This window comes from Plectropomus leopardus, chromosome 8, assembly GCF_008729295.1.
Source record: "Plectropomus leopardus isolate mb chromosome 8, YSFRI_Pleo_2.0, whole genome shotgun sequence".
Lineage (NCBI taxonomy): Eukaryota > Metazoa > Chordata > Actinopteri > Perciformes > Serranidae > Plectropomus > Plectropomus leopardus.
Genome location: NC_056470.1, coordinates 35,024,240 through 35,038,324, shown reverse-complemented (window position 1 = coordinate 35,038,324; position 14,085 = coordinate 35,024,240). Strand labels below are relative to the sequence as shown.

General features: G+C 37.1%; 1 protein-coding gene across 1 annotated transcript; it reads left to right on the top strand.

The window, feature by feature from the left end:
- Nucleotides 1-6,502: 6,502 nt before the first annotated feature.
- Nucleotides 6,503-13,954, top strand: zgc:86609 (ER membrane protein complex subunit 3-like). Its single transcript, XM_042492031.1, has 9 exons — nucleotides 6,503-6,568; nucleotides 8,805-9,005; nucleotides 10,188-10,245; nucleotides 10,517-10,610; nucleotides 11,029-11,133; nucleotides 11,793-11,874; nucleotides 12,055-12,134; nucleotides 12,505-12,587; nucleotides 13,787-13,954. The coding sequence occupies exons 2-9, from the start codon at nucleotides 8,851-8,853 to the stop codon at nucleotides 13,913-13,915; spliced, it is 786 nt and encodes a 261-aa protein (XP_042347965.1). The 5' UTR covers nucleotides 6,503-6,568; nucleotides 8,805-8,850; the 3' UTR covers nucleotides 13,916-13,954.
- Nucleotides 13,955-14,085: the final 131 nt, after the last annotated feature.

Below are 14,085 nucleotides of genomic sequence, written 5' to 3'. Positions count from 1 at the left end.
GTTGTCTTGGATTGGGACTTTAAAAATGGGGACGGTTGATATTTCCCAATAATTGAATCATTGAAAGGAAGATTTCTTCCCTGCAAGTGTCCCAGTATATTTGAAAAGTATGAAGCTAAATTTAATATAAGATTTGTCAGCTGTATTTCATCTTGTAAATGACCCTTTATTTTGCTGTAGAAGGAGATTAAGGTGCCAAACAGGGTGCAGTCTGGGAAACAGAGTCTTTTGTTTCACTGGCTTTTCTGCCTTTGATGAAGCCAGAGAGATATAAAGTTATAAAGGGGTAATTTCAGGTTATATTAAACAGTATCTTATTACTTTTTCTGGATATGTTGAATGGACTGGGTGGGAAATTAAAATGTAAAAATGTACATTCAGTTTAGAAAATCAAACTTGGGCATCTTCCAGAATTTTGCAATTTTGGTTTACCAGCAGGACTGATGACTGCATTGAGTGATGCTCTGCGACTTCTCCTCTGGTGATAACATCCCAGTAACCATGGCGATGGATGTTCAAAACATAAACAGCTTTATTTCTGTTGCAGCCACCAAACTAGTCATCATTATTTCCAGTCAGAGGCCACGTAGGCGTGTTATGGAGCCATGATGGAAAGGCGAGCCCCTTATACGTTGGAGCGGCCACGTATGAGGGATTTCTGGGAGCTGATAGTCCACGATTTCACAGAGGCATTGTGGATTCAACACTTCCGGATGATTTGCTCAACTTTCTCAGAGTTATGTGATGCAATAACAGCTCTTGTAGCTCCTGCTGCATCATGAGGGAGCCAGTTCCTACTGACAAGCACAGAGACACAGCATCATGTGACCTCACAGCATCATGTGACCTCACAGCATCATGTGACCTCACAGCATCATGTGACCTCACAGCATCACGTGACCTCATAGCATCACATGACCCAGAAAAGTTGTTTATAATGATCAATATTGAAAGAAATAATTCAAATGATGTAATTACTGGTAATGACCACCACTGACAAGTAATGGCAAGTGGGATCATCTAACCTGCTGCACATAGTCAGTGGGCCACATAACAACAAAGTAAACCCCCAAGCTATATACTTTTTATGGTGTATTTGTAAGTTGAGAAATTCCCAGTGGACTGAAAAGGCGCCATCTTGGGCTCCGGTATCCAGGTCTGTTAATTCATCCATGATGTACATATAAACGGCTCGTTCTAAGGTAACGAAAACACAATGATTCTTAATCTCATGTGATTACACACTAATGACAGCACAGATCTGAATATTTAATTTAATTTATGCCAACATGTCCTTGTCCTTAAAGCTGAAGAAGCCTGTTTACTGGAGATAATGTGATATATAAATCCTGATAATCAGAAAAATGATGTTGGATATCTTCATATAAACTTAATTATTATCAGGAAATTGTATTTTATAAAACTATGTATGAGGTCTAGCTGTTGTCTCAAGATCAGAAGACAAGTTGTAACGTTCCCAAATATTCCACACTACTTCTCTACATTTTTAAATGTAAACACACAGAAAAGCATTTTCAGCCTTATTTCAGACATGTTTGGCCTATTAAAAAATAATTTCCCACCCAGTCCAAACTGTGCTATTTTTTCTCAATGTGAAATCTTCACCTCATTTCTGGTGACCTTTCGGGTGAACAAAGACAAATCCCACTTTCACTGCTTGTGTTGCAAAATGGAGAATAAGGTGCCTTCAGACGGAGGGATGGTACGACGTAAAATGATCATAAAGTTCAAGAAAGACCTCCTTGGAATATAAAGACAATTCAGCATCTTAACTAGTAATATACTGATTGATTGTATCCATTCAGAATAAGAAACATCAAGCCATTTACCGCATTTTAAAGAAATCTGGCTTCGTCTCCCTCGTCATCCAACAAAGACACAAAGGAACCTTAAAACTGGACCTAATTCATCTCGAAGGACTTGCTAACATCTCACAGGACTGGAGTGCAGAGTACGTTTCACCGTCGCGCAGCACTAAGTGAAATTTTCTTGAACAAACTCATTTTTACACATTATTTTTGCACTTTGTGTTACCATGCCAGTATTGAAGTGTATTTTCTGTCCGTTTGATCGAGATTTGCCGGATGTCAGGGCAGGAAGCCCGCGATGGCTGATAGAAAGTTCCTCAACCATTTGAACTATTTTACCAGCCATTTCTACTTTTTGACTAGAAATAAACCTCTCAGTGCTTGTTGCTTTCCTGTCAAAGTGGCAGGTTTTGTCAGCCTCATATAAATATTTACCAGCGTTTAACTGGTGGATGATGGGAAAGTCCTCTGAATGCAAACATTAACGACATGATTTTTAGTTTCCCTGTGATTACGTGAATGCGCCAACTGTAGATATTAACTGTACAGTGTGTTCTATTTTCAATGGGGCCAACAGCATTGATCTGTACCTGAGGTTCAGAATTGCTTGAATTAACAAAATGTATGCTCTAAAAACCAAACGTTCTTCAGGGTTCTTCAGGCTATTTGAGCAACTTTGGGGTTCCTCACGAGAGAAACAAAACAATAAAAATCCCTTAAATGTTTTTTGTAGAAGCCTTTTGTTTTCGAGGTTCGTGGAAATACGGATCATAATCAACCCACGGAGTTCCTCAGGGAACCATCTTGGATCCCCTATTGTTTTCAATCTGAAGAACCACTTTGACTTTTTAGAGTGTGCTACTGATATTATTATCAATATTGTTGTGTGACAAGCTTCTACTAACATAACGTACTCCTTGGGCTGTTTTGTATTTTTAGCATTTTTAATTTTGTTATGTGCTTACGAGTGTGAGATGATTTTCTTTTCTTTTTTTCTTTTCTGATTTGGGCATCTTACAGAGGTACTAAAACCTTTTTAATTTTTAATGTTTACAACAAAACCAAGAATTTTCTGTGACTAACATTCAACTAATATGTTCTAATATTTTTAATACAGACTGTGATAATTACTTTCACTCACCCCTGCATGCTTTTGCAAACAAACACCTCTGAATCATCACAAAGCCTCAGCGAAGCCTCTCACCACCGACCTTTTAATGGAAACAAGCAAAACTTCTGCTGCCAGACAGCCTTTTAAAACATTGCAAATAAACAATATATGCTGAGCTGCTAGGAACTGTGGACCGTTGGGTCCCCATCATGCATCTGCAATCAGAAACAGTTACAGTAACACCATGTCTAGTCCAGAATAAACAAGTAACGAAACACACTTCAAATAACAAAAAGTTCTCGAGGAGCACTGGATCAAACCTACCTCGTACAGGATTACACAACATTTCACCCTGTTCCACTGCGTGCCCGAGCTGAATCAAGCACATCCTCACTGAAGTTCCAGTTTTAAAGCTCCATACCCGTGTTTCTGCATGTTGTAGCCTGTAAACTGTGTGTACTCGACATTACTGTCAGCCATTCTCCAAATTATCCCTTCAGTTTTTAGATTTATTTCTACTGGACGAGCTTTGGTTCCAGTATCAATCTCTATTAAAAAAAATCAATTTGCAGAGACTTGACACATGCTACAGATAGACAATCCATCACTGTCAACATTTATTAGTGGTTTAAGCACTGGTGGTGTTGGAACTGTATTACTTTTACTGGGTTTATGTTCCTCCACACCAGCAACAGCTGCAGCCGGAGGCATTATGCTTTTGGGTTGTCCGTCCCATTCTTGTGAATGCGATATCTCAATGAGGCCTTAAAGGAAATTCTTCACATTTGGCAAAAATGTCCACTTGGACGCAATAATGAACTGATTCGATTATGATGGTCAAAGGTCAAGGTCACTGTGACTTTGTTTGCCTCATTCTTGTGAACTCAGTATCTCATAAACACCTTGAGGGGAACTTTTTTCAAATTTGGCAAAAAATGTTCCCCTGAACTTAACAATGAACTGATCAGATTTTGACAGTCAAAGGTCAAGATCAGTGTGACTTTGCATTCGTCTCATTAAGTAAGCATGCTATCTGACTAACACCTTGAGGGAGTTTCTTCAGATTTGGAAAAAACGTCCACTTGGACTCAACAATGAACTGATTAGATTTTGATTAGATGACTTTGTCTGTCTCATTATTATGAACATGATATCTCAAGAACACCATCGGGGGATTTTTTTCAAATTTGGCAAAAACGTCCACGTGGATTCAATGAAGGACTGCTTAATTTTGATGGTCAAAGGTCACTGTTACTTTGTTTGTCTCATTCTTGTGAACACAATATCGCAAGGTCATTGTGACCTTGAATCTAGCTAATTCTTTTGTATGCAATATCTCACTAACGCCTTGAGGGAATTTCTTCAAAATTGGCAAAAATGTCCACTTGGACTTTGTCTTGAGCTGATCAGATTTTGATGGTCAAAGGTTAAGGTCAAGGTCAAGCTGACCTTGCATTTGTTGCATTTGTTGCATTCTTGCGAAAGCGATATCTCAAGGACACCTTGTGGGGATTTTTTTCAGAATTGGCACAAACGTTCGCTTGGACTCAAGGATGAACTGATTAGATCTGCTTGTTTTGTGAATTCTGGGGTTGATTTGCTGAAAACAAAGCTCATCAATGCAGCAACTAATCGTCAACTCTCAAATGTAATGTTTAAGAAAGATTCTCTATGATTGATCAGTTATCTGCTGCAGGTTGCAAGTTTCTGCAAGTAGATCTTCATTAAATAAACTAAAATTAATGGCTGTCATCTAAAATGCATTACATGGTTTGCACAAGTAATGTACAGAATATGCAGTTTATGAACATACAGACACTCAAGTATGGTCCTTTAAATGCTTAATTTAAATCTGTTTAGTTTTTTTCTTTCTGCCCGGGCCTGCTCTCCACTATCAGTTTGCATGTGGTATTTATTACAGTATCTGCACTGAATGAAACTGTATTATAAACATGAATGTACATAACCATCGTTATATGAAAAATAACAATGCGAGTACTCACTTTGCTCCACAGAGGGCAGTTTGTGTGTGGCTGTGTTTACACCAGGAACAGAAGATCTGGTTTTTAACGCCAACAGAAACAGATCTGGTCTGACTGCTGCAGGCAAAACAGGGAACATTAAAAAAATTTAAGCACATCAGATCTGGTTTGAATAAAGTTAAAAACGTTGGATTCTTGTGCTCCTGTGTAAAGGCAGTCTGTGTTATGTGTATCTATACAAGGGCGATGGACCTGGGTCTAAGTTGTATGTAACAACAATGGACTGCTTTGTGGAGAAAAAATATTTCTTGTTTATAATGTAGAGCAAAGAGAGACTGGAATAGTCCTTGTAAAATTGTACGAGTACAGTGTCAAATATGTGTCAACAGAGACGACATTATTTTAAAAATTATGTATGGAAAATTTTAGCTGTGTATATAAATATATATTACTTGTACTTTGTTTTTGAAATTGCAGAGATATGGAAAAAGTGGAAATATTTATTGCTCTAAAGATATAAAAAATCTGTTCATGTTGATGGAAAGATGTGTCCTGTCTTGTTTGGCTGATTGGACACACACACACACACACTCAAATACACTTCATGACACACTTGACGAAATACATTTTTTATTTCTTTCTCAAAGTGTGATGTTTTATCAGTCTCTTATTTGCAAGATGAAAACAGGGCTGGAGTCATGAGGTGGTCAGTTTATCTGAGTGTAAAGACTGAAAGCAGGAGGAAACACTGAGCCTCACTCTGTCTAAAGTTTAAAAAAAAAAACAATAAAAAAACACCTCCCTACACCTCTAAAGCTCACTGAATGGCATGTTGTATCTGGCGTGTTAAATCTGCACACCAACAGAAATGTAAAAGCAGTCCGTGTTTTTATTAGTTATGTTTTGGTAATATTTCTTTGCAGTGTGTGTCGATCAGCCCTGTACTTTTGTGCAGCATCCACATCTAAATTGAGATTTTAGTTTCGACCTTTGTGCAGGCACCATGATACCAAACCACATCCACACTGTGAAGACAAGATTTTTAGGAATTGCACACAGCCACTGTGTCAACAGGTCTTCAACGAATAGGCTAGAAATAGTTCCTGCACATAGCTTTAATTGTGCTTGCCCAAAGAAATGAAATTGCAAAATAAAATTCATTCTTTACAGAAGTTCTAAGCAGTAATACATTCATACATTTTTTTCCCTTCTGTTTTCTGGAAGATAACGAGATAATTTTCTTGTGATCTCAAATGATCTCATGCAAAATCCCAAATTAAAATATAATTACCTAAAATTTGCACTTACTTACGTACAGTACTTATGAGTGAATGTGTTTTTTTTTACATCCCACCACTGCGTTTACCTCAGGATTTAAACGTCTCCCTTTTTGCACTTCTTTGTTTTCTTCTTTTTCTTTTTTGTTATTTTATTATATTTACCATTACTTTCAGACGATAAAGCACTTGGGTGCTTTTATTATTATAAAAAAAAGCTCCTAAAAGTAAAAATAAAAATAAAATAATAATAATATTTTTCCGCTATCACGTGACCTCTGTTTCCGGTGGAACCGGAAGTTGTCGGTGGTGTTTTGAATGTAACTGACGTGCGTGTCGCGTCGCGGAATCACAAAGTTCGTAAATGTGGTGAGTAAACGTTGTTTTAAACGTCAGATTGCGAATATTTCAACTGCTGACAGTTGATCGACGTCTCTAAATGACGCTCGAGTGTCACCGGAACAAACACTTTTGTAGGAGCGGCAGTTAAAAGGTTAAAGAGTAACTCGGCTAGCTAGCTCTGTTAGCCGGCTAGCATCTTAAGCTAACCGTACATTCGCCGAAACAGCTGCTAATGCTAACGTTAGCAGCTCGTGCTAACGGCAGCGGCTGTCGGTGGATGTCAGGTGTTAGTGGTGGTTTAGTTTAGTTACAGGTAATTTGTTTTTAACGTAACGACTGGAGTTTTAACCGTGCTCGGTAGTTTCTGTTAGCTGTTAGCCGCTAGCTGCTCCCCGGGCCTCTGCTGCCTTTTAACAGGTCGGTTCATTTATTCATTTATTCATTTATAGAAAGTCAAAGTGTCACTGAGCCAAAATATTTCGACAAACACAGCACCGGAAGAAGTGTTCAGATCTGTTACTGGAGTAAAACACTAACACCACACTGTGACTACACTACAAGCTAAATCACTGCATTCAAACCCTCATTAACGCAGTAATGTGTTAGTATTAACTCATGTGGTGTCTTAACTGTTTATATGTTCTGCTCGTCCTAAGGGTTAATAATGACCCGCCTTCTCTAATCCCCTAAAATAAAGCAGCTTGATTGAATCTTAAAACCCAAATTTATTTAACCTGAAGAGACAACCAGTTCATCATTAACTGTCATATTTAAGAGACGACATTTAATCGGTGAAATCCACTCGTTTTTATTACAACACACTTGTCATAAGAGTTTGATTTACTTAAGTAGATGTTTATAATTATTATAATTACTGTTAAAGGTACTGCATAGGAGTAAACACATTTTTTAGCAAGATATATTACCTGTGTTGCCTAAGAAAATAGAAGAAATGTGCAGAAAGTCGTTTTAAATGCATTTTAATATAGGGAAACTAACAGTGTCAGCAGTTTGTGTGCATGGACTTTGCAGATGTATTTCTGTGTGTGTGTATGTGTGTGTGTGTGTGTGTTTGTGTGGTTGTGGTATGTAAATGTTTTAGTAAGTGCCAGGTCAAAAATGACCCCTTAAGACAAGATTTTTACCTTGTTGGCGACAGCTTTAATGGAAATGTGAACAGAGTGTCACCTTTTCTCATTTTAGGGTCATTCTAGCAAAGGTTATCAAATTTCAAGTTGGAAAAAAGATCGGTTAAGGGGTTTTCTATGCTTTAAAACATTGTGGTGGCTCTTTTTCGACCCTCGAACTCAAGAGTTCAAAAGCAACATTTATTGTGCCCTAAAATGTTCCCTGTCAGTGTTTAACTATTATATTTGATGTTTTTTTAAATTTATATTACTGTGGAATTCATGTGTATTTTGTATTTAATGACAAAAATTGTAGCTGGAAGAAACATATCTCTGATCAGTTTGTTCAACAATTTGAACCAACGTTAAAATGGTCAGCGAGGACACTGATGGAAAAAATCATAGATAGCTTTATGTACTTTATTGATCCATTTTTTTGTGAAGTTCTTTCGTTACAGCAGCAGGTTGTAAAGGCATCGCACAGGAGAAAAAACGCAAAATAAACATTCTGTAAGAAAAATGTTTATATCTATAGAATATACAGTGTGTACCAAAATAAAACTATTAAACTACTAAAAATACTAAAATGTTAAATATATTTATAGGATAAAAAAATATTCGTGTATATTAATGGAAAAGTGTGCAAATTTATTGAAGGTTTAGTTTAAAGAAAATATAATTTATGTATTAACACTTTGATACTTGATTGGCTTGATTTCGTTCAAAACATGGAAAAAGGCTATGAGCAACTTCAGAAGAAATGAAATTAAAAAAATAGCACAAAATTAGTTTTTATAATAAAAGTACAAGAAAAGTACCTGAAAATAAGCACAAAAAGAAAAGCTAAAAACAAAGCCAAGAATATTCTCAAAAAATACTAATAAAGGAGAGCAAAACAGTTCTAAAAAACTAATAAATCTATAACATAATTTCTAAATTCAGAGTTAGAAGTATTATAAATTTTACCCCTAGCTTCTTAGCTAGGGGTAAAATTAGTAATTAGTAATTAGTAATTTACAAAATGTACTAATTTTATGCTATTTGCAGGATATTTCCTGCCAAGTCGCCAACTTTTTCTTGTGTTTTTGAAGGACATCAACCAGTTGGTTAAAAAAGAAGTCCTTTTCTGCTTCCAGAGCGTCTCCCTGTCTTTGTTTGAGTTGGCTGGTTGATCAGAGAGCGATGGCCGGTCCAGAGCTCCTGCTGGACTCCAGCATTCGGATGTGGGTGGTCCTGCCCATCGTCTTCATCACCTTCTTCGTCGGGATCATTCGTCATTACGTCACCCAACTGCTCCACAACGACAAAAAGGTCGACCTGGAGCAGGTGTCTGACAGGTGAGCTCAAGTTTAGATTTTAATGTTTGTGGTGATGAAACAGAATGAGCTCAGTGTTTTGGGAAAATAAAAGTTAACCCGCAGGGACTGTTTGGCACATTCAAAGCACTTTTCATTTTTCATTTTTTGATAATTTTGGTTGCGTTCATGCATATGGCATACATTTTGTGTATTTGAGTGTAATCAGTGAATTTGCAGCTCAGCTCCTACAATAAGTCTAAAATACACTGTGGAAACTAAATAGTTACATTCAGACTGTTCAGGTCAAAAAATGCTCCATTGAAACCCATTCAAACTGACATTTTTGATCCCACAGCCATCAGAGCAGAAAAACAGGACTTGTATTATTTCTGGGTGTCATTCTGGGCTTTTGACTCTGAATTTGTCATTTTGACTATTTTCCACCTGATGAGGTCATTTTGACCATATTTGGCATATGGAGGAAATACATGCTATTTCCACTAGGTGACCTGTCACAGTCAATGTAGCTGCTGATCACTGACATATCCCAGACTGTCAGCAGCTACACTCACACACTGACATATCCCAGACTGTCAGCAGCTACACTCACACACTGACATATCCCAGACTGTCAGCAGCTACACTCACACGCTGAGCACGGAGGAGACTCAACATCATTCATTTATGTTTTTGTTTTTCTATCTAAAAACACAGTGGCATCATGACAGAAACCTGGCATTTAAAGTGTTAAATTCTGAAAATGAATGAATATTTGATATTCATAATTAGGACTGATGTTGGTTAAAAAATAAATTCAATGAAAGTAGAAAATCATGTTAATGTAGAATATTTTTAATGCCTGATTTATTTATATTTAGTGTGCAGAGCAGTATGAGTGTGAGTATTTGACATTGCACAAAAATAATAATTTGTAAAAAATAAAAAAAATGTTAATTACAGACACATCCCAGTTTGTGATCATCAAAAACCTCAAATCTACTCAGCATGTAGTTTATTGAAAATAATTGAATTATTATTATTATTTTTTGATTTTTCTGAAAACATAGTGGCATCATGAGAAAAACTGACATTTAAAAGGGTTAAATTCTGAAAATTTATGGATATTTGATATTTAATATTAGGACATTTTCTGTGCAGAGGTATGAGTGTGTGTAATATTAAAGCGCACCGTAAAGGGTTTATGTTGGTTTTTCTGTTCAGCCAGGTGCTCCTGCGCAGCCGCATCCTCAGAGAGAATGGAAAGTACATTCCTCGACAGGTGAGCGCTCACACGCTCGGGGAATAACGGTTTGGGAATACACTATCATTTTACAGTGAGTTCATGTGATTACCAGCAGTTTAGGGAATACAAGAAAACAATACGAATAGTTTTCTAAGTTATACAAGATTGACTGAAACATATTAAAAATGTATCTTAGACATTTGAATGAAATCCTGAGGGACAGTGGACATGTCTCTGTCTCTGTCTCTGTCTCTGTCTCTGTTTAAAGTGAAAAGCTCTGAGCTGTTGTGTGTCAACATGTTTTCAGTCTTTCGCGATGAGGAAACATTACTTCAACAACGCAGAGACCGGTTTCTTCAAGAAGGTCAAGAGGAAGGTCGTCCCCAAGAACCCCATGACAGGTGTGTGTGTGTGTGTGTGTGTGTGTGTGTGTGTGTGTGTGTGTGTTTAAAATGACACATTCAGTTCTTACACTTTTTTGACAGGAAAAAGATGCATCAGGCTTTGTTATAAAGTTTAGGTGGACGATATATTGAATATACTTATTACAGCTTGTTTCACTTGCGATATATCAAATGACTTTACTGCGAACATCGAGTATGAATCGTCACGTCATTTTAACCGTCTGCTAACATTAACGCTAACATCCAACTGTTGACCGAAAGTTTTAATGAAAACAATATTTTTCAAAATGTTATTCTAGAAGAACTTTATTTAACATCCTTATAACCATTTGATTTAATGTTATTATGACGGTCGTGTGTTCAGCAGATATTACAGGTTAAAGTTACGTAGTTTAACCGGAGCTGTGTGTTTCAGACAGCAGCATGCTGACAGACATGATGAAGGGAAACTTGACCAACGTCCTGCCCATGATTGTGATCGGTGGATGGATCAACTGGGCTTTCTCTGGATTCGTCATAAGTGAGTTCATAAACACCATCATACGGGGCGGTGATACGGCGAAAAATGGTCAGATTGGTCGATATCAATAATTAGCCTTAAAAATAGTCAAATGAGTGAAACCACACCATTTATTAAAGTTTAAACTAAAGTTAGTTACGGTCAGAATATGACAAACATTTCTCACACAGATTTAAAACAGTTTTTTATTGAAATAAGGTCAATAATTAATAAACAGACACACTGTAATAAAAATATTAATAGCAGTTATGATCAGCAGAATATCAATTAATTTGTATATTTTGGTTTAAAACATTTTCTGAGAGTTTTAGCTGACTGTCATCAGAAAAAAATGTATATATTGAATTATTTTGTTCCTAGCAGCTTTCATTAACTTATAGTAGTTGCATATTTTAGTATATTTATTTATTAGCTGCAGTAAATAAGCAAACGTTTAGCTGTAAAGCAGCCAGGCGAGAATACTGACACTGAGTTGCCGACTTGATGTCATAAATAAATGATAAAAATCGAACGCACAGATTGCATAAAAAGATGGAAAACAGAGTAAAACCCGTCGACATTATTAAAAAAAAATAAGCATAAAAATAGTTAAGATGCTTAAAATGAAGCCGGCTGTTTGTTTTTTGTTGTTTCTGATGTGTTTGTTGTTTTTCATTCAGCCAAAGTGCCGTTTCCTCTGACTCTGCGGTTCAAGCCCATGTTACAGCGAGGCATCGACCTGCTGTCCCTGGACGCCTCCTGGTGCGCATGCACACGCACACGCACACACACACACATGCGCACACGCACGCACACACACACGCTTATATGTATGTATTTTTCTGTATTTCTTTAATAACGGTGTGTTTTTCTCGCCGTCTCTCGCCGTCTCTCGCCGTCTCTCGCCATCTCTCGCCGTCTCTCGTCGTCTCTCGTCTGCAGGGTGAGCTCGGCCTCCTGGTACTTCCTGAACGTGTTTGGGCTGAGGAGCATGTACAGCCTCATCCTGGGACAGGACAACGGTGAGTCTCTGACTGTCTCTGTTTGCTTTGACCTTTTTTTTAAAGTAGAAAACGCAGAGCTGCTTTGAATTCGAGCTGATATTTAACACACATAAGACCAAAATAATCAATAATCATTCATTAACTGTTGCTGTGCAGATTTTTAAATTTGAGTTTATGAACAAATAAAAGCTCGTGTTGCATTTGTTTGTTTTATATTTCTAAAATGTTTGTAGGTTCGTTTTTTAACAGCATAAACGTTATTTCGGAAACACGTTGTGTAATTCTCTGATGTAATTCTTTGGCCCTGAAAGTTAAAGCTCCTAAAACGTTGTTGATGTAAAAAGTCGTTGTGTTTGATTAAATTTAGTAAAACTGTGTTTTCTCTCAGCTGCCGACCAGTCGCGGGTCATGCAGGACCAGATGACGGGCGCTGCCATGGCGATGCCCCCCGACCCCAACAAGGCCTTTAAGGTGAAACATTAAAGTCAGAAAAAACGATGAAAACTTTGATCACGAAAAACATCCGAGTGTAAATGATGACTTTCCTCTGACACGTTCGATCCTGGTCGTCTCATCAGTTAACCCTCCGAAACCTGAGCAAAAGCTTGATTTCTTTCAACAAAAAAAACATGGGAAAAGGCAGTCAGCAAGAAACGAGCTGCAGATCAGCGAGAAATTAGGGAAAAAGTGCAGATTTTTTTTCTGGAAATTAACAAAAAATAAAAAAAAATGAAAGGAATTAAAAAAGTGTAGAATAATTAATAGTTATTAATAATAATATTTTTCCCTATCTTGTTCTTTAAATCATATTTTAAAAACAGTAATTTTGCCAAACTGCTCATTGCCTTTTTCTCATGTTTTCAAACAGCCGTTAACTTCATGAATCTGTATTTAAGGCCTTTAATGGTTTTAAAATGCAATATTAAAAATGCCAAGACATTGGAAGAGGGATAATCAAAATCACTGTTTTCTGATGTTGGATCTTAAAATCCTAAAATAATTGGTAATAATTTAAATTTACCATCAGGCAGATCAGGAAAGAGGAGCCAGCAGCACTCATGTACAAGCTTTTTTTTTTTTTTTTTTTTTTCTTGTAAAAAAAGGAAACTTAAATGATAGAATAATAACAATAATATATTGATTATTTTCAACATGTTAAGTTTTTAGAAAAAAATCAGCATTTGTTGAAAAATAATTCAACATTTTAAACTTGAACAAAAAGTCCTGTTTTATTTTGAGACAAACATTCGGGCAAATTTGTCCCCTTTCATATCTGTTCACGTATTTTTTTCTTCGATTTGGGTTTTTGTAAAATGAGTCCTAAATTCCATTCTGAAATCCATTAAAAAGTCTTAAAGTCTTAAATCTAACGTAATTTAATCATTAATAATAAACATGAATGGGAAAGCTGATTTCACGGGTTTAAATACCTGTGAAAGGCGTCGGAGCGTCGTCTCCATGCAGCTTTCAAAGGGTTAATTAAGGTTCATCTCACACCAAAACAGTCCGATTAAATCTCAAGGTCACGCTGAATCCACTTCACTTTGAGACGTTTCCTCACAGACGCACACAGCTCACGTCTGCCCCGTCTGTCTGTCTGTCTGTCTGTCTGTCTGTCTGTCTGTTTGTTTGTTTGTTTGTTTGTTTGTTTGTTTGTTTGTGTGTGTCAGAGTGAGTGGGAGGCGCTGGAGATCGTGGAACACAAGTGGGCGTTGGAGAACGTGGAGGACGAGCTGATGTCCAGAGATCTGAACTTTGGGAACTTCTTCAGTCAGGACATCAAGTCCACCACGTTTTAGAGCGACGAGGACCTGCGAGCTCCGAAACGTCTCTGACAGGTTCGAAATCTCTCATCATCATACAATCCGTGTGAGTTTGCTTTGACAGGTTTTTTTTCCTCAAAGCATTGATGTACAGTTTCTCACAGTTTCCAGCAGTTTACCAGCTTTGCTTTTAAGAAAAAGATCCA

What these genes read in the sequence shown, in the direction of transcription:
- zgc:86609 (XM_042492031.1), top strand. Translation starts at nt 8,851, where the DNA reads ATGGCCGGTCCAGAGCTCCTGCTGGACTCCAGCATTCGGATGTGGGTG. An exon ending in CTGGAGCAGGTGTCTGACAG is followed by an intron (nt 9,006 to 10,187) that starts GTGAGCTCAAGT and finishes TTTTCTGTTCAG; the next exon opens with CCAGGTGCTCCTGCGCAGCC. An exon ending in ACCCCAACAAGGCCTTTAAG is followed by an intron (nt 12,588 to 13,786) that starts GTGAAACATTAA and finishes TGTGTGTGTCAG; the next exon opens with AGTGAGTGGGAGGCGCTGGA.